At 52.7% G+C, this 20884-nt stretch overlaps 1 protein-coding gene across 1 annotated transcript in view; it reads right to left on the bottom strand.

Moving 5' to 3' along the window:
• CAMTA1 (calmodulin binding transcription activator 1) overlaps nt 1-20884 on the bottom strand; it is a 698809-nt gene that overhangs the window by 45112 nt on the left and 632813 nt on the right. Inside the window, exons 17-20 of the mRNA XM_044420870.1 lie at nt 19734-19805; nt 18115-18135; nt 14864-15057; nt 9715-9789 (exon numbers count right to left, since the gene is read on the bottom strand). Coding sequence (XP_044276805.1) covers nt 9715-9789; nt 14864-15057; nt 18115-18135; nt 19734-19805 — 362 coding nt within the window. The remainder of the gene's footprint in view (nt 1-9714; nt 9790-14863; nt 15058-18114; nt 18136-19733; nt 19806-20884) is intronic.

Genomic DNA, 20884 nt, shown 5'->3' with positions numbered 1-20884 from the left:
CAGTCTATCCTTGAACACCCGCACCGATGGGGCCTCAACGACCTCTCGTGGAAGCCCATTCCACACCCTCGAGGTCCTGACTGTCAGGAAGTGCTTCCTGGCATCCAAATGGAAATTTGGCTCCCTGAGCTTTGCTCCATTGGAGCGTGTCCTGCCTTCCTCTGCAGGGGAGAACAGGTCTCTACCCATCTCCATGTGACATCCCCTCACATACCTGTATGTCGCCAACATATCCCCTCTGAGTGTCCTCCAGGCTGAAGAGACCCAGTTCCCTCAGTCTCACCTCATACGGCATCCCCTGCAAACTGACCACCAACCTTGTGGCCCTACGCTGCACTGACTCCAACCTGGCTATATCCTTTCTGTAATGAGGGGCCCAAAACTGAATACTCCAATTGATTATTAAATGATTATTTTGCCTCTGAGTTCTCCCCAAAGCTGGACAGGGGAGATCTACATGTGGGACAGGATGAGGCTGCGGATTTAGGGGCTCAGATTAGTCACCCCCCTAGAAGTTAAGGAGCTCTTCATGCCACTGGACATCACTAAGGCACTGGGCACTGATGGGTTACACCAGAGGATACTTTGGGAGCTGGCGGGGGTACACACACACCTGTTGGCCTTTATTTTTGAAGGCCTCATAGAGAATGGGTGAAGTTCCAGAGGACTAGAAGGTGGCGTCAGTGGCCCAAATTTTCAAAAAGGATAGTAGAGGGGACACTGGGAATTGCAGGCCGGTTAGCCTTACGTCCATTCTGGGAAAGACAATGGAAAGGCTCATAATAGCAGAAGATCTAGTAACCCTAGATAGGGAAGGGAGTTGGTGGCCATGCAACATGGCTTCTACAAAAACCAGTCCTGCCAGATAAACCTTGTGGAATTCTATGACAAGGTTTGTTCAAGGTGGCTAGACAGAGGGGACATGGTGAATGTGGTTTCCCTGGATTTCAGCAAGGCCTTTGACAAAATGCCATATGATATCCTGGTTAAGAAATTGAGGAGTTTTAGGATAGACCAATGCACTGTTCAACGGATTAGGGCGTGGTTGATGCACCGAAAGCAGAGGGTGACTATTAGTGAGGAATCATCGAATTGGCGGCCAGTGACGAGCAGGGTCCCCCAGGGCTCTGTCCTGGGACTGCTCTTTTCAAACTTTTCATCAATCACCGGGAACAGGGGATGACCAGTCTGCTGATCAAATTCACAGATGATATTAAAATGGGGCCAGTGGCCACAACCGAGGAACAGGTTCTATGGATCCAGAAGGATCTAGACAGACTATGGAAATGGGCCGGGAACAACAGGATGGTGTTCAGTGCAGATAAGTGCAAGGAATTTTCCTCCCTACAGATAGTGAGGAACTTGAAGTCCCCCAAAACAATGAGCAGAGAAGAATGATGGGGGACATGATATCCCTCCATAAGTACCTCAAAGGCTGTCACAAAGAGGAAGTCAAGATCTCTTCTTGCTAATGCCAGAATGTAGGACACGGAATAATTAATTCAAGTTGCGGCAAACCAGATTCAGGCTGGACATCAGGAAAAGCTTCCTGTCGGAGCAATACGACAGTGGAACCAGCTGCCTGGAGAGGTGGGGGGGCACTCCCACACTAGAGACATTCAAAAAGAAACTGGGCAGCCTGCTGAGAGGGATGGTGTAAAGTGGTGTCCTGCAACAGCAGGGGATTGGACTCGCTGGCCTTCATGGCCCCTTCCAAGTCTTCTAATTCTATGATTCGATGACATCATGTCTCCATGAAACACTGGCAATTTGCTTTTCAAAGGTCCCCATCTTCTCCTTCTCTGGAGCATCCAGCTGATTTCTGGCGATGGGGAAAAGGAGGTAGGGGGACTGCATGCCTGAGGAGGTCTGGCCAGGTCAGCATTGGCCCTCCAGAGGGAAGTGGACAGGAAGGACAAAGCTTCACAACAGTGGACTGGCAGCAGTGGTTCCCTAGGGCGTCAGGCAGGAAATGGCCAGGATTTGCTGCCAGTAATCAGAAAGAGGAGCTTCCGTGTGCAGGCTAGGGGCTCAAGGCCTGGCCCCATGTCATGGCCTGTCAACAAGGGACCACTGGGCAGGTAGGAGGAGAGCAAGCACATGGCGGGGCGGGGGGCCAATGCTCCCTGCAACCTGCAGCCTGGATCATGAGGCTCACTCACCTCGTGCTAGGCCAGCCCTACAGACTGGCCTAAAACTGCCCTCTTTCATGGGCTGGCTTCGATTAGAGGCAAGACTCCTAAGACAAAGGGGGAGGCTGGAGTAAACAGGCATTCTTCAAACAGAGGTAACAGCCAACTGGTGCTACTGAAGTCTCCAAATGGGCAAATGAGCTCCGGCCCACAAGAGCAGGCAAGTGGCTGTGTGGTGATGCCTGCTGCATATACCTGCATGGCTGTCCTCAAGAAGGCCAGACAGGTGTATTTGGACACTTCATATTCACCTCTGGGGCCTGAACAACAGGAGAGAGATCTCGGTGGCGTGCAAGGCATGCACAGATTCACTCTGCCGGGCGCCAGAAGGGGCAAGCTCTGTGCAGGGCAATACTATAACAGGGACCCAACCCAGGATGGCCAGTCCTGTGGGGACTTTATGCAAGCAATCTGCCCTTAGATGTTCGGGTCTCCCCCTTCAAAAGGAACTTTGTGGAAAAGATAGGCAGGAAAAGACAGCCCAAAAGGGCAGGGGCTCTGGTGGCCCCTGCACCAAGGCAAGCGCTGCAATTTACTTAGGAAACAGGTGTCTGAGAGAAGGGGAGGGGAAAGATGAGAAGAGCTGCACAATGCATGATGTGGGAGAATCAGATTGGCTGAATTTTTTTCTCGCTCCTCTCTAGAAGCAGAACTCAGGGGTCTTCGGGATGGGGTTTTCCACACCATTGCCCCTCTTTCACAGAGAGCTTTGAGGCACCCAGACACTGCTTCCTATCTGTAAGCCCCTCTGGTTTTGCTACCACACCCAGAAGAAAGCCCATGAAATGGGGTGGCTCGGGACAGACCAAAGGGACTCCCCACTCCACAGTGGGGCCAGGTGGTGCTAAGGGGGGCTCACCACAATTCTGAAGGGGGGAAAGCTGCCAACGGCTCTGTGGCCACAGCCGCCAACGGCTCTTCCACACTCCTGCTGCTGCCACTGTGGGGGAGGTGGTGGTGACTGTGACAGATATTCCTCCGAGTGTGGCTAGGTCACTACAGCCAGGATGTTAGTGGGGACCAGCAGACACGCACATGTAACGCCGGTCCTTTACCAGCTACACTGGCTACCCATTGAAGTCCAGGCCCAGTTTAAGGTGCTGGTGATGACCTATAAAGCCCTAAATGGTTTAGGACCTGGTTATCTGAAGGAGCAACTCCTTCCCTGTGTGCCTGCCCACCCCAAGATCTGGGTTGGAGGTCCTTCTTTGGGAGCCCTCCCCGAAGGAGATTAGGCGAGTGGCTACCTGGAGAAGGGCCTTCTCTGCCATGGTGCCCCAGTTGTGGAACATGTTCCCCAGAGAGGTGCACCTGATGCCGACACTTATTCTTTTCAGCGCCAGGTCAGAACCTTTTTATGTTCCCATTATTTTAAGATCTAATTCTTATTTTAATTGAGCTTTTATTATACATGTGATGCCATGCCTTTGTTGTTGGACCATCCTGAGGCTTTTATGCATAGGATGGGATACAAAAGTTTTAACTAAAATAAATAGGCATGGAACAGACCTGGGGACCAGCCTGTAGGACATGAGTTTCCATAAAGTGTACATTCACTCATTTATATTTCTGTATGAACATTTGGACAGAATTACTAGGATGTATTTAGATTTCATAGAAACTTCCCAGCCAATTAATTTTCCATTCAAATCACAGCAAATAGCCACATTGTTAATTCACCAATACATTAATTTATACTCCCAGATCATCCTGCAGCAGCACTTCCTCTTCAGCTGATTTCTGCTGAGAGCAAACAGGTGCAGAAAAGTGTGCCTGAGCAGAGTGGCTGCCCAGTATTTTCACGAGCACGTGAACTCCTTTCTCTCCCCCCCCCCCCCCGCCCGTGCACTTAAAAGCTGTGAGAGGAAAATCTCCTGCTGGTACCCATCAACCCTCAGGGCTCTGGGGTTGGGGGTCTGGCACTCACAGCCCCAGGTCGGGCACTTCTGCTTCGCTCGTGCACCTCCTGGGTGTGTCCAGCTGACCAGTGTCAGAGGCAGGATAGCTAGACTTGACGAGCCTCCGCGGCCTAATCCACCCACTGCCTTTTTTCCCATGGTTGATGAACTCAGAGCCTGGTAATGGCCAGGAATAGCCCTCTCCTCCCCGGGAATTACTCTCCTTGCCTGGTTGGTGCTGGCAACTCCAGATCACTTTTGCATCAGTGCAAACTGCAGTCAGTACAAACTGGGTTCTCCCAGTTCCACTTCCAACTATGGCGTCTGTTCTGGCCCCACAGCATGTGCCCCTGAGTTAACATCACTACCAAAAATACAACTTAAACTCATCCCCCCATGTTGTAATCAGTGCAAGTCCCAAAGAAATGTGCCTGTGCAATTGTTCCTAGAATAATTCAGATACATTGCCTTGTGACTGAAAAGTGCACATAATCAACAGGTTTGTTTTTTATGAGCAGACAATTTAACTTTTTACACTGCAATGTTAATCTGGGCTTAAAAGCCAAGCAAAAGCAGCAAATGGGACACTCATGGATTTCTGTTCCGCCCTTTCTGCACACACCTACCACAGAAGCCCTGTGCAAGACTGCAGCCAACTAACCCTGGCCGTGACAAATGAAGCCCCTCGCCTTGCTGCTGTGGGCACCAAGAAGGCACCAGAGACCCTTAAGCTTTGGCAGGCTGCTGTACGAAGAATGCCGACAAGCTCTCGGTACTCGGCAGGACTCTCATCTCCTACACTTCTGTCTGAACCTGCCTCTGCTCCCCCAAGCGGCACCTCACATGTACCCTCCACTCTGGCTGCCTTGCTCTGCATTCGGTGCACTTCCCAGGGTCACCCGACAACTCCAGCAACGGTTCCAGGAGTAGATGTCCTGCTGAGCAGGCACCCCTCACTCTTGCCAGCTGCCAAAGGGGGGCCATGCCAAGGACTTCCCTGCACAGTGGCCACCGTACAGAGGAACAGCAGCTGCAGTTCAGCGGACAAGAACACCTGCCAAGAGCAAGTTTCAGTCCAGCACAACTGCGGCATGCAAAGAGAAGCTGGGGGTTGCGGGGCGTTGATCCGCATTTTTATCCCTGGGCTGTATATTCATATGCTCGCTCCGAATGGCACCTGTGCAAATTTTGCTCCCCCAGGACTTGCTTAACCCCCCGCCCCCGTCCCTAGCAAGATTCAGGACTCTTTCCTCGAGGGCGTGGCACGGCTGTCCCACAAATGATGCAGGTGGAGAACCTGGCGTGGCACCACTGCGCACTCACGGTGATGGAGCCATCTTCATTGTCAGACTGCCTGCACCTCAAGAAATCGGGCAGATTAAGCATAAGCCTTCCTCCCTGATGTGCGAGTTTATGAAACATGGGCGCAGAGCACTGAAAAATCCGACACCTCTATAGGCTGAAATGGCACACCTTGGTCCCAGGTCACACCCAGAACAGCTCTCTCTTCATCCCTACTCTGGGGATCTCTGACTCATCTAGCCATCCCTTCTCATCATGCCAGGCTGAGAATCACAGGGACTGGGTACAGATAGTGCTTTGGGACTCCCCTCGCCATGGCAGGCATGTCATGAGTGGAGCCAGCTGGAGCCGGCATCGGACCAGAGGGCCTGGCGGCCCCTTCTGACTCGCCCTGTTTCTGTGTCTCTATGTCATCCCCTGCTGCTGCCTCTTGTCCTCCTTCCAAGCAGGCACATCTTTCTCTGCAGTGGCCTTTCCCTGGCCTCTGCCCCAAACAATCCTGCAGCATGAGCCCATCAGAGCCAGGCAGGCAATACACAGGCCTGCCAGAGCTGGGCCTGCTCAGCTGCGGAGGAAGCGTTTCCAAGCACAGGAAGGTTCTTGCCTCGGAGCCATGAAAAGTGATGGCGGCCTTCGCTGGAAAGTTCGCGCACAGAAAATTGCTGCTGCCACCCCTATGTAGGCAGGCAGGGGAGGCTGACGGGCACCTAGGACCCCCCTGTGGAGAAGGGCAGGGCAAGTGGGCATGCAGGTGTAGGCACCTGGGCCCACATCATCCTGGAGGCACTCCAGATGGATCTTCTTCCTGCCCCATACCTTGACCAGGCTACTCCGCAGTTTTGCCTAGAGAGATGCAAAGTGGCAGCTTTCAATGTGGGACGGACGGAAGAGCTCCCTGCTCCTGCTCACCCCCAAGGAATGCCTAAAAGTGCTCCATGCCCACAGATGGCGGTGGGAGGAATCCGTGCACCTCTCCTCTGCCCACCCAAGGCAGGTGCATCAAGGCCCCATACTGCAGCAGGTCTAACAGAGCCTCCTTTTTAAAGGTCACAATGAGTGGCATTTGTCTGTCTCTCCACAGCAAAAACTCTCTACTTGGCTTGGCAATAAACAAGTCAACTTAACAATGAAAGAAACACAAGACAAAACAGAAAATGATGTGAACATGTAAGCATAAAAGACAGCAGCAAAACTCGCAGTTCAGAAGTGAGAGGCCCAGGCCACAGGAAGCTGCCTAGCCAGTTGATTTGCACCTGGAGCCCAGGCAACCCCTGAGAAGGCTTTCCCAAAACTGGGGTGCCCCCTACTGACAAAGCTTGCTCCCTGGCAGTTAGTGCTTCAGTACACTCAGCAGACTGCTCCGTGTAGAACTTCTTTGAAGGCTTCAATGTCTGGGGAGTTATGTGTCAGGTTAGGAGTTCCTCCAGACCACTCAGTCCCAGGCTCTTTAAGGCTGAAACCAGCACTTGAAATTGGGCCTGGGAACAGACTGGAGGCAGCACAGCAGACAACATGCAGGCATGATATGCTCAAACCTCCAGGTCCCAACTGGTCAGCTGCAGGTTAGAGACTGCTTGTGAAAGGAGTGGCCATGCGGACAGTGCACCGCAGCAGCCTAGACCGAGGGTTAGCCACACCCAGGCCCCAGCCAGTGCCTGCCATGCCCCACCTGAACAGCCCTTCCGGAAGGACACCGCAGTCAGTGGCATTAAAAGCTACTGAGAGATCCAGGAGTAATGACAGATCCCACACCTGCTTTTCCCATGACAAGATCATCCCACAGGTGACCAAAGCAGAGTCTATCTCAAGCCAGGCCTAAACCCCAACTGAAATGAACCCAAATAATCAGTTTTATCTAAAATTGCCTGGCTTTGGAAAGCAACAACTTCTGTCACTTTATCCAAGAAGGGCCTATAATTGATAACATCACCCAAGTCCACACTGGGTTTCTTCATGACCAGTAAAATTATGGCTTCTTTTAAGAAAGCTGGAGCTTCTCTTTCTTTTAGTGAAGAAGGAGAACCTGGACCTAGGTGGACATCACCTCCCTACTAGACTTAATAAGTCAGGCAAGTTAAGGGAGGAGTGCAAAGTGGTCAGTCAGATTCAGCCAAGCTCCTTGTCCACTTCCTCAGGCTCCAAGAACTGAAATGCACTCACTCAATAAAACTGAACCAGCTACTGCTCTGGAAAAACTTTACCATTGTCACTGCACCAAGTGTGGAGCCCAAGTCAAGATGGATACAGTCACTCATGACTTTTCCTTCAGAGCATTTTGCAAATGGATCAAAGTGACTTTGTGATCCTATCACAAAGAGAGCCAGTGTGGCGTAGTGGTTAAGAGCATGGGACTGGGACTCAGACGATCCGGGTTCTAGTCCCCACTCAGCCATGGGTGACTTTGGGCCAGTCACAGACTCTCAGCCCAACCTACCTCACAGGGTTGTTGTTGTGGGGATAAGATGGAGGAGGAGATGTAAGCTGCCTTGAGCCCTTTGTAGGAAAAAGGCAGGATATAAATCGAAAAATAAATGAATAAATAAATAAATCACATCTCCCCTAGGGTAGATTTCCAAAGGCCCTACATCACCACAAAAAGTTCTATGGATAATATTAACAGGGCACCATGGCAGAAAGGAACCGTTTCTTTGTCTTCATCACAGCCACAGAGTAGACACAAACTCCTACTCGAGTTCCACCTGACTCTCCATGAACCTTTCTCCTCTTCTATTCCTGTTTCTTCTGATTTCGTTCATTGCCCTCTGCTCACATGAACACTAAGTGACCAAATGATTCTGTCAACTGCCTGAGTTCTCTCTCCATTCAAAAAAGCAACAATGGTTTCAACAGGAGCACCAGCTATCCCAAGTCTCCAGGGGCAGACCATTTCAGAGGGGTAAAACTATAGACAGCCCAAATCTTAACAGGATACAACTTTGAAAAGAGATGTCAACTTCTCCCACCCACCCCCAATCTGGCCAGCTGAGAAACAAGGTCTGGAATGTGCCTCAATCCGCGGCTTGGACCAATGGCATGTTGAGACAGCCCCACCCTTCCCATGGCAACCATGCAGACTTGAGTCACCACAGAGGAGGAGGTTTAGCATGTATGTTGGAGTCATATAGGGCAATCACCTTAGGAACCCTCAGGACTATTTCTGAGGCCGCCATGATTACCTCCATCTCCACTCCTGCTGTCCTCTGATTTGGTTCATTGCCCTCTGCTCAGGTAAACACCAAGGGACCAGCAGTCCTGCCTACTACTGGATGGCGATGGCAGTGGCAGCAGCCTATTCTGAGTGCCCAGCACAAGGCACAAACACCCCATTGGTATATGCCTGGGCCAGAGGCCTGAGGAGGGAGGTGGGACTTGAATTATGACAGGAGCTCTCCTCCCTCTCGTCAGCCTCCAGCCGAGTGCCCTCTCTCAAGAGCTGCCTGGCTGCTCTGAGCGCATTCCCGCTCAGCCACTTCAGAGGGGCTGCTGGGGTGCTCTGCCTCAGGCCAGTATGCAGTGGATCGGAGGGCACCAAAGGGAAGGCACATGCAGGGGATGGCTGGCTGGGCATCCACTGCACTGTTGCGCGGGAGGGTGAGGCCAGGCCGGGTCCTACAGTCTGCCCCCACCCTGCTTCTCTCTCAAGGCAAGTATCACAGTGTCCTGCAGGGGACATTATGCAGGTACCCACAGGAGCCCAGGTGGCTGAAGCCTCTTGGGTGGCAGTGGCCAGCAGTGCATTCACTGCCCTGGAGTGGAAACAGAGAAGTGTCTTCCTCTCCTAGCGAGAGCTTGGGGTGTGGTGGCAGGGACAGCGAGGTCTCCTGCATAGCCGTGTTCAGTGCTGACTGGCCATAGCTAGCAGCATCACCCCAAATGCTCCTCCATTCAACTGACTACTGGAACAGTTTGGAGGCTGTTCGTGATTTGCTCATGCACACGTGCATCCATCCATACATGAGCAATCACCTTTGGAAAAGGGGAGCCAGCTGCACTAACCGGGACAGGTGTGAGTGAGCATCCCGGCTACTCAACACGATTCATGCTGCAGGTCAAGCGCCCCGGGATGCACGGGAAGTCAAGAGGGCTTTGCTGTCCTTCACCAGAGGCCTACAGCCCATTTCTAAGGCCGATTAAAGACAGTGGAGGGTTTTCTTGTTCTGCCATCTCTCCAAAGAAACTCCTGCCTGTTCTGAGCCAGGCCTCTGGGCTGCCAAGTCAGCGGGAAACACCTGCACTTTGCTCCCATGCGCAGCTAGCCCAGGGATGAGGTGCGCTCCACTCATGTCCCCAACCTTGCAGATGGGGTGCTGGCAGCATCTCACCTGTGGCGGCAGCGTCGTAAAAACCGCATGATCTTGCGGGCGGCTTGGTCCTGCTTCTTGGTGAGCAGGCTGCTTCTGAAAGACAGAAGGATGGAAAGAACATGTGAGTGTCAGGTTCCAAGAGGTACCACTGAAAGTGACCACGGTGGGATAATAGTCAGCAAGATCAAAGCAAGGCTCTATCAGTGACCACCCCCTGGCCCCCGGCACAGTGGCCGATCAGAAACATCCGAGGAAAGCAAGAGGCCAAGTGGAACACTTCTTGGGCCATCTGACACAGGAACCCAGTTTGAATTGTAGAATCATAGAACAGCAGAGTTGGAAGGGGGCATGGAGGCCATCGAGTCCAACCCCCCGCTGTTGCAGGTCACCAGCTTACACCATCCCACTCAGATGGCTATCCAGACACTTTCTGAATGTCTCCAGTACAGAAGAGCCCTCAACTTCCCCAGGAATAGATTCCACTGCCATACTCCGCTGACAGTGAGGAAATTCTTCCTCGTGTCTAGTCTAAATCTGGTTCAACTTAAATCTGTCATTCTATGCCCTGCACTCTGGAATGCACAAGAAGAGATTATTATTATTATTATTGTGTGTCCTCTTTGTGACAGCCATTGAGGCACCTGTAGAGTAGGGGTGTTCAACCCGTGGCCTGGGGGCCACATGTTGTCCAGAAGGGCTATGAATGTGGCCCAACCAAAATTGTACACTAACTTAAAACAGAGGGGTCTTTTGCAATTTTTTTGTAAGTCGATCGCGCAGTTCCCCAGAGTGTACTTTGTAGACAACAATGTCGTGTCACAATGTCATGTAAAATAAACATACCTATGCTCTCACTATTTGTACACATGTATGGCTTCAGTTTTATGGCAGTCTGCATCTTCCAGTGTATTATATTCCAAGCACAGACAGTCAAATTTACACCATCAGACATTACATGTGCTCATGGTGACTTAGAGAGTGAAACACAGCTATTATTAATGATCTTTCAACCTACTGTTGCAAACAATTTCATACATTTCGACACATTGGCTAAACACAGTCCTGTGGACAGTGAAAAATATGCAGCCCTGTTTTTCAATTTATACAAGAATTTGAAAACAGATTTCAAGATTTCTGGGAAAATAATCACTATTTTGGTATATTTGCGACTCCATTTTCAGTCGACATAAATATGTTACCTGACAATTTTCAAATGGGATGTATAGAGCTGCAACCTGACGTTCAACTTAAAGAAAAAATTGATCATGGACTTGTATAGGTCCCATCGTCCCAGAGACAAATATCCTTTGCTTCACTATCAAGCCTTATTCATGTCTTCACTTTTTCGAAGTACCTACATTTGTGAGCAACTATTTTCAAGAATGAAGCACACTAACAGCAAAATTAGAACCAGAATATCTGATGAGCACCTTGAGAAGTGAGAATTGCAACTACTTCCATTAAACCAAATATTGATCCATTAGTTTCTCAAATACAATGTCAAATATCCCACCGGTTTTATGTTGCCCTATTTTCTTTTACGTTTATAATAAAAAATTAAAAAAATCAATGAAGTTTTATTACTTAGATACGTTCATTTTCTCTATTAGCGTTCACAAACTTTGGACTTGCTTGACAATTTTAAAAGACTCTCCAATCAAGGCGCCACCTAATTTGGATTATGTAAGGACTTTTTTGCTTATCTGTGGTGGCAGTTATCACGAAAATTATGCTCTGACTTTTTTTTTTTTTTTTGCTTATCAGCTTTTGTTAGTGTTTGCATATTTAATGTGTGGCCCAAGACTATTTTTTTCCAATGTGGCCCAGAGAAGCCAAAAGGTTGGACACCCCTGCTTTCAAATCTCCAGGGCCCAAAGAACTCCATTCCAAAGTCATAACAGAGCTAGCGGAGGAACTCTCAGAACCACTGACTATTATCTTCAATAAATCTTGGAAAACAGGAGAAGTGCCAGACGACAGGAGAAGGGTTAACGTTGTCCTTTCTTCAAATAGGGGAAGAAAGATGAACCTGGGAACTATAGACCAGTTAGTCTGATGTCAATCCCTGGAAATATTCTGGAGCAAATTATTAAAAAATTCATCCGCAAGCATCTTGAAAATGCAGTGATTAATAGAAGCCAGCATGGATTTATCAAAAATAAATTGGGTCAGATTTATTTAATCTCATTTTTTGACTGGGTAACTTCCCAAATGGACAAAGGGAACACTGTGGACATAATCTACCTAGACTTTAGCAAAGCTTTCAACATAGTGCCACATGACTTTCTGATAAGCAAATTAGCAAAAATTGGACTAGGTAGAAAAATTATTAGGTGGATCCAAAATTGGCTGCTAAATTGGACACATATAGTGCTCATCGATGGCACCTTCTCAAATTGGATGGAGGTAACTAGTGGGGTGGCAGTCCTGGGCCCAGTGCTCTTCAACATCTTTCTTAATGATTTAGATGAAGTACAAAGAAAAATAATCAAATATGCAAATGATACAAAACTGGGTGGAATAGCAAACACCCTAGAACAGGGGTCCTCAAACTTTTTCACCAGGGAGCCAGTTGAAAGGTGCCGGTGCTGGGCGCAGGCCAGAAAGCTGATGCCGGCAGGGCGCATGGGCCCGTGCGGGCGCTGAGGCAGAGCGTGCAGGCGCAGTGAGGTGCAGGCGGGTGTGCGCGGCGAGGCAAGGCGGGGACGGGGGTGCTATTTTGGGATGCATTAATAGATGTATTACTTCTACATCATGCAGTTCCTCCATATTCCTCACTAGTCAGACCTCACCTGGAATGCTGTGTCCAGTTCTGGGCACCAAGATTTAAGAAAGATGCAGGAACATTAGAAAGGGTCCAGCGGAGGGCAACAAAAATGATCCAAGGTTTGGAAACACTGCCCTGTGAGGAGGGACTGAGGGAACTGGGCATGCTCAGCCTTGAGAAGACTGAAGGGGGACACGCTATCCCTCTTTAAGTACCTCAAAGGCTGTCACAAAGAGGAAGGTCAAGGTCTCCTCTTGCTGATGCCAGAGTATAGAGTACGGAATAAACAAGTCAAGTTGCGACAACCCAGATTCAGGCTGGGCATCAGAAAAAGCTTCCTCACTGTCAGAGCAATATGGCAGTGGAACCAGCTGCCTAGGGAGGTGGTAGGCTCCCCTTCACTAGAGACATTCAAAAAGAAACTGAACAGCCATCTGAGTGGGGAGGTGTAACTTGGTTTCCTGCAACAGCAGGGGGTTGGACTCGATGGCCTTCATGGCCCCTTCCAACTCTTCTATTGTATGATTCTTTTTGCTCTCGCAGCTAAAAAGGTAAGAGCTATGGACGCTTTGAAGGGGACGCTGACCTGAATCACACCAGTTCTATCTTTTAATATTGTGTTTTAATATATTTGATTTATGGTTTCATTTGTTAATGTTTTACCTTGTTAACTAGTAATGGCCCATGGCTAAATGCAATAAATTGACTGTCTTTTGCTTTGGACATATTTGAAGAAGGCTTCTTTGTTGTTTTTCGCTAGCCTCAGCTCTTTATCGCTTTAGCCTTGCTGATGTCGTCCCTGCAGTTCCTTGCTACTTGCTGGTATTCTTCCTTTGGAGCCTGGTCCTCCTTCCAGCTCCTGTGCATGCCCCTTCTGTTTTCAGTTTACCTCTTAGCTTTTTGTGCTTCTTTGGTCACTGATGTCACAGCGATAGAAATGAGAAAGGGGGGCAGCGAGGGAGCGCAGCGTGGGCTCCCCGCAAGGGCTGCCTGTGATGTTGGCAAGATCAGGCCTGCGGGGCTGCCTGGCTCAGGGGTGCCCCGGCTGCATCGCTTTCCCTCGCTGACCCTGGGGCGTGTGGCAGTTCCGCCTTGGAGGGGACGTGGGATGGAGGCACTCCTGGGGCAGGGCAGGGCAGGGCAGGGCAGGGCTGGGCAGGGCAGGCACCACAGCCCGACTCTGGAGCTGGCAGCCGGTGGCATCCCTGACTGGTCCCTGCCCTCCTCCAGACTGGGAGCTGAACACGAGGGCCCCACTCCTACGGGCACGTGGCACTCCAGAGCCTTGCGCATTGCCAAGGCGAGTGCTGGGCAGCGGCAGACCGGGGGTGCGCCCCTCTTCTGAGTGCCGGCTTGAGAGGACCGGGGCAGGCAGCCTTTAGTGCTTGCACAATGTCGCCAAACCTTTTCTCCGGATCCTTCTCCAGCCTCTCTCGGGTTGCCCCTTGCCCCTTGCCCCTTGTGTGTGCCCTGCCAGGCTGGCCAGGGGCCTGGCTAGCCACCTTCTCCTCTGCACGGCAGTGATCAATTTGGGCCTTTAGTGGGGAGCTTTAAAAGGAGCACGATCAAAGTCCTCGCAAGACCCTTCCTGAGCAAAACAGGCTCCTTTTCCGTGGGGAAGGCCTGGCTAAGAATAGCGCTTCCTGTTTGTCACATAATGGCTTGTGGTTATTTCTCCGTGATGCATGCAGACTAATCATCTTAACAAATGTAAGAAACACAAACAATCAAAACAAAGGTTTAGCTGCCCAAAGCACATCTGACCCAGAATGACAAGGTGTGAATTACGCAATTAAATGCACAGCTCTGCAGGGCGGGCAGGAGTCACTGGCCAGCCCTCACTTTTTGACATAAATTAACCAATTGCCTTATATTGTGCTGTTCTGAGCACTTCTGCCTTTTCTTTGGCTCTTATCATTGCCACATGGGCTTCCTCTGTTGTCTACTACTCCTTTTCCATGCTGGAATTGTTTCTATTTGTGCCTTAAGCATTTCTTTCATTTAGACATCCCACCCTTTCGGGTTCCTTTCCCTTTGGAGCGGCTTCAAGAACTGGTGGTTATTTATTAGGTTTATATCCTGCTTTTCTTCTAACAAAGAACTTGGCACAGCTTACATCAGTTTCCTCGGCTGCTGCTCCCAAGCTTATCCCCACAACAACCACCATGTGAGGTAGGCTGGGCCAAGAGTCTGTGCTGGCCCAAAGCCACCCAGCTAGCCCCGTGGGTGAGGGGGGGCCTAGAACCCGGATTGCCTGGGTCCCCACCCCGCACTCTTGACCACTGCCCCGCTTGTCCATGTGGCTCTTTCCGCTCTGCAAAGGCTGGCGCGTCCTGCCCGTTCTGTCCAGCTGGGCTGTGCCAGCTCTCAAGCGAAGCCGCGGGCCCCCCGCACGCCCACCTGAGCTTCTGCTGCACGAGGGCAGCCGTCCTGCGACTTTGCCTTCTCTTGCCACATTCCTTGTAGCTGCGATAGAATTGCTGGATGAGGACAGCAGCCCTTCGGCTCTGCTGGAATCTCTTCTGCTCATAATAGCTTCGGAATTTGCTCTGGATAACAATGGCAGCTTGTATCATCTTCTTGTAAAGTGCATACTGCAAAGCGAAAGGGGCGAGGGGAGGGGAGGGGGACAAAGAGAGAGACGCTGAAGTGCACGGGCTGCGGTCCCTGCGGCAGAAGCCCCGACATGTCCTGGGCACCCCCGAGAGAAAGCCGCAGAGCGACCTCATGGCCGCCACTGACAGAGTCTCTTCTTGCTGCGGCGGCTCAAGGGGCGGGAAATAGCGGGGCACGGAGAAACCGCAAGCAGACTCTCCTCCCGCCCTCGCCCTCCTCTCCTCCTGCTCCAACTGCGGGCTTGCTCTTCGCGGAAGCGCCCCCCGCCCCCCCCCCCCGCCTCCAGAGGCTGGGTGGCCGGCGCCTGACGCCCAGGGGAGGCGATGCTCAGGCGGCTGTGAAAGCCGCTGCCTGCAGGCCGAGGGCAAGTCGGCCCCCAGTCTCAGCGAGCCCTAGGATCAAAAGTGGAACATTCCGGAAGGGATTAGGTGGCTAATCAAACACGGGCTCTCTTCGAAAGGCAACACTATCCCACTGCTGTCTTTCCAGAGGGAAGAAAATTCCAAGATGCCCCATATGTACGACTGCCTGGCGACGGTGACACACGCGCTGGTGACTTCCCGCCTAGACTTCTGCAACGCGCTTTACGTGGGGCTTCCCCTGAAGACAGTCCGAACACTTCAATTGGTGCAAAATAGAGCTGCCAGGTTGCTGACGGGGACGGGGCGTTATGCTCGCATGACTCCAGTCCTCCATCAGCTTCACTGGCTTCCCATTGAAGCCCGGGCCCAATTCAAGGTGTTGATTATGACCTACAAAGCCCTAAACGGCTTGGGTCCTGACTACCTGAACGAGCACTTACGTCCGTATATGCCCGACCGCCCTTTGAGATCTGCGGGAGAGTCCCTTCTCCGGGAACCCTCCATGAAAGAAATTAGGAGAGTAAGTACCCGGAGGAGGGCTTTCTCTGCGGTGGCGCCCAACCTATGGAATTCACTCCCCAAAGAGGTCCGCCTGGCACTGTCGTTACTGGTTTTTCGGCGCCAGGTAAAGACCTTTTATTTAAACATCATTTCAATTGTTAAAACATATGATCTGGCCTGGGCAACTTCTTCTTCCTTCTCTTTCTCCTCCTATATTTTTATTTTATACTGATAATTTTAATTTTGTATTTGTAAATCAATGTATTTTTTGTATTGTTATATTTAATGGTAATTTATTATGTACTATTGTATTTCAATGTATTTTATCATGTTGTAAGCCGCCCCGAGGTTTCGGCAAGGGGCGGCATAGAAATGTAATAATAATAATAATAATAATATGTGTTCCGAGGGCTTGGCTTCAGTCCACACGTCTGTACATGCGAAGCTCTGCAAACCGGCCAACCCGTTCACCTCTGCTCGCTGAGGCAGAGGGCGGCTTTGTAGAAGAGGCAGCCAGCGCGGGAATCCACATCTCGTAATTTACTTGAGCAAATGGCTTTGAGAGAGAGGAGGGGCATGGCTTACAAAAATGCGGCATGGGGGGTTTTGGGATAGAAGCAGCAACATGGCAAGAGGCTGCACCGGCGCAGCCGGCACCCGCCGAGACAACCGCGTCTCTACGCACCCCCTCTGGAGGGCGAGGCCGGGGAGCAGTGGGGGAAAGCTCTACGCCTGCCCAGCAGCCTGGACTCTCTCTTTATACTTAGTGATCATTAACAGTATCAATATTATGTTGGATATTTATAATAAATATCAAAAGTACTTAGATTCAAAACATTTTAACATGGACACGGGAGGGTGGGCCCAGCAGGGAGGGGGCTCTCCCCCACCGCCCTGCCAGAGCCACGCAGTGGAGGTGCCAGCCCTGCCCCGAGCAGCCCCTCCCTCTTTGCCCGAGGCCAAAGGATCAGCTTCCCAGGACAATCACTTTGCTCCATGCCCCTTCTCAGATGCCCTTGCAACCTGCAGGGCCTGGTGCCACCCAGGCATCCCAGACTCTGCCTCTGCTGGATGCACATGGACGGGCATGCCCGCCTGGACCAAGGGCTGGACTTGCAGCCCCTGTGCCTCCTGTTGCAGGGGCCAGCAGACTGGAAGCTCCCCAGCAGCTTATTCTTTCTTCAAGTTTTGCATGCTTTGAGCCATTCTGTGCTATTAACATTTATGGGCTTAAGTCTTGTTATGTGGATCTCACAGAGAACTTTGGCTACTAGCCAGTGGAGAACAATTAAATATATCAGGAAAAGCTAGGCAATAGGCATCTACTGCATTTTCTGGCACTTGGGGGCAGCCTGGCCTGCCACTGAATGGGGCTCACTAAGCCATTTCCCAGGAAGGTGTGGGGAACAGCAGTGGGGAGTGTTTGCCCTCCCGTAACACTCCCCCTCCCACTGACCTTGTTCCCTGCCCTGTGTGGAAATTGGGGGAAAGCACTTCCTGCTTTCTAATGTCAAGAGAAAACCAACATCACCCAATGTGCAGCTGGGCGATCTTTCTTGGGGCTACAGCTCGAGGGGAAGGGGAACATCTCCCTTCCCTGTGCATGGCAGTCGCACTCAAAAGCCCCCCTCCAACCCTGAGTGACTATTTCACCTTTAAGCTCAGGCGCCGCTGCCAGCAGTGCAATTAACAACAGTCCCTCCCATGGAGATCTGTGTCCAACGTGGCGCTAGGGGGCTGCAGCCAAAGGGGCTGGGGAAGCTCTGAAAAGTTGGTCATGTGCCGAAAAGTTGTTTCAAGCCTGTCTATCAACAGGCAGGCCATCTGCCACCCACCTCCCAGGCATGGCCACCAGGAGGTCGGTGAAGTTGTGGTGGGGGTCTCTGAGGAATGCAACAGAGGCCGAGTCAGTGGCCTCTGGGGCTGGCCGGCCCATGCAGCCCACAGCCTGGCCCTCCTAATTTTGTGGCTTCAGAACAGTGGCACCTGGTCATACTTTCCTCCTCTCCCCCTTCTTCCTACAGGAAAGGCGTCCGCCAGAGGGGCAATGCTGGCATGCACTCTCCACATGGGATGCAACCAGGTGTGCTCTAGCCAAGAGAAATTTCTCCCCGGCTTGTGAGGAACATGAAGAGCTTGAGAGCCCAAACACGTGTTGTGTTGAGTCATTACCTTCAAGGCTATCCAAGTAAGCTTGGTTGGGGAGAAACAGAAAATACAAGATTAAAGTTTGGCTTCCGTCACTGGCAGCACAGAGCGAGGGCCGCCCTGACACGCCCCGCCAGCTGCGGGCTGCCTCGCGAGGACTCCTCAAGAGCAACAGGTGACTGGGGCAGCCAGGCACGGGGAGGGGAGTGCGGGGTGCAGCGGGGGCAGCCATTCTTCGTGTTCGTGAGGAACGGCACGGCATCTGCTCGGGCCGCTCGATGCCAAACTCAGACCTCGGCAGCTGCAGAGCCATGCTCCATCACGCTCCCAAAAAGACGCCAGAGTTGAGAGTTCCGCCTAAGCAAGGGGCAGGGAGGCCCAGGCAGAGCAGCCCAACTTCATGCCCGCATGCTGGTTCTGTGCGTGAGGGCACCTCGTGCCTGGGTGTGCAGAAGGGGCTGCGTGAAAGCCAGTGGCACTCCCCGTCCCCACGGTTTTGCCTCCGAGCAGGATCAAGGCCAAGCCCAAATGGCCTCTCACAAGTGGCGAGTCGTCCTGGCGCTTCCCTGGCTCTTGAGAAAGCAGAAAGCAGCATGCGAAGCAAGTGGGGGGGGGGGGGGGGCCCCGGGGCGGTCCCCGCCCAGCCCCCCCCGGCCGGGGGGGGGGGGGGGCTTCTGTTTTGGCTGCTTAACACTGCCAGCCCACCAAAGGAGTTCAGAGGATCGTTGCAGCTGTGGCAATGGAAGCTGGCAGCAGACCAGCTGCTGCTGGCAGGATCAGCTGGCTGAGGCCGCAGTCTAACTGCAGCACACCCTCTGGACTCTCTGATGATCCCCTGGTAACATGGACTTCCCTGACGCCCTGCAAACTGCGATCCAAATACCAGGTCTGGAAAGCCTCGCAGAGACATTTGAGGTGGGATGCAGAATGGCAGTTGGCAAACAGAAGCAAGGAAAGTGGACAGCACAGACCCAGACCGGGGCTGTAGATACAGTGGTATGTGCAGCACCCACACCTGCAGGTGATTCTGATTAATCCTCACAAACCAGCCCAACCCTCAGGGTCTCCAGGCATGATGGGGCTTCACTGCAGTCGGAAAACCCTGCATGCAGAAGACTAGCACAACAGGGCAATGGCTGGGGCAGAGCGCTTTGTCCAGATTTGTGGTCTTCCACAGCTCTGTTCAGCAGCTGCTCCCCACATGCAGAGGGACAGCGAGACCTTGCGTGCCTGCCACAGGAGCTCTGCTCTGCAGCGGGGAGCCGCAGGCAGGCACCACCTGATGCTCTGGCAAAGGTGCAGCTTGGTGAAGCACGGAAGCTGCGCGTGGAGCAGAGGCTGGCAAGGACAGTCTCCTCCACAGGGTGTGAAAGCCAGCCCTGCAGCGGAGGTGCTGCTGGAGACATGCAACCGAGCACGAGGAGCACCATGTTCAGGGGGCCTGGCTCCCTGGAATGTGCCGAGCTGACGCTGGAGCGGCCCATGCTGTCAGTGACAGAGCGGACCATGGGCCACCTCTGTGTCCAAAGTAGCCCCTCTCTGACATGGCAGAGCAGAGCCCAAAGCCCCTTCCATGGGGAAGGAGCTTGCCACAAGCAGTGGGGCAGCTCCCAGGGCACCACTGAACGCCCCCCTCCGCTCACCTGCTTGTACTTCCGGTAACAGCGCTGGATGACGGCAGCGGCAACTTCCTGCTGCTCCCGGAGGGGGCGTCCCTAAAAAGGAAGGTGGAAACATGGTAGGGGGGCTGCTGTAGGGGCAGGGGGGCTGCCGTCACACAGGGGAGGGCCACAGAATAATGCTAGGAAAGGGATTCCTGCAAGGGTTGTGACCCTGTGCGGGGCCACATCAAGCCCTGGCAAGCAAGGCAGGGAGGAAGGTGGACCCCAAACTGGCTTGGGACAAAGAGCTTATCGTGTGAAGAATTCCCCGGAGCAGCACAGAGGAGCTTCCTGTGCGAACTGGCAGTACGAGAATGAGGGCACGTGGGGTGCCAGGCAGTTCCCTTTTGGGACCTTTGGTGGCCACCAGGAGGTGCCTTGTGCCAGTCCGACCAGCAGCAGCCACGGAAGCAGAGCCAGGGGTGGGCAAAGCGCACCCTTGACAGATCAGCAGTAGCTGGTGCAGGGCAGGAGGCTGGGCAGTGAGGCGCCACCGGCCCGGAGGCACAGCCCCACCGACAAGGCGTTCTCCACGACACAAAGTTCCACCTGAGGAAGCCTCGGCCTCCAGTCAGCGAGCCAGGGTGAAGGGCAGCCCTTCCCGATCGGCAGATTGGCCACCAATCCCCTGCTCCCCCGTGCTCAGCTGCAGTCCGCAAAGAAGTGCCGAGGGGTGGGGCCTAGGGCACGCTGCTCCCCACGCAAGGCCTGAGCAGGCTTCCAGCAAATGGGCTCCTGGTGAGACACGGTGCTGCCCGAGTTGTGTGATCCTCATGGGGGAGGTTGTGGCTACAGGGACTGGCACCGCAAGCCCCCACACGGCCCTTCCAGAGCGACTACCATGCCCCCGGGAGGATATCTGACTAAGGTGCCTGCCAGCATGGCGCTGCAATGGGCAGGTGACGGGGCTGGGCTGTGTGTGTGCCGCTCTCTCCCCTTCAGGGCTTCCCGGAATATGGGTGTCCTGGTGAGGGGGAGGAGGAGGGCCTCCTCGTGACTCTCCCTGTTGCAGCCAGGCAGCCAGCAGGCCTCTGAACTCAGAGGCTCCCTGAAAAAGGGGGATGTCACCCAGGCCAGGAGGCAGCCCACAGGAAGCATGGGTGGGTTTCTGCACGCATAGCCAAGCAGGCCCC

The sequence above is a fragment of the Varanus komodoensis genome, unplaced genomic scaffold, assembly GCF_004798865.1.
Source record: "Varanus komodoensis strain SLA01 unplaced genomic scaffold, ASM479886v1 scaffold111, whole genome shotgun sequence".
In the NCBI taxonomy this organism is placed as follows: domain Eukaryota; kingdom Metazoa; phylum Chordata; class Lepidosauria; order Squamata; family Varanidae; genus Varanus; species Varanus komodoensis.
Note: the sequence above shows the minus strand (reverse complement) of the source record. Positions and strands in the feature narration are given on the sequence as shown.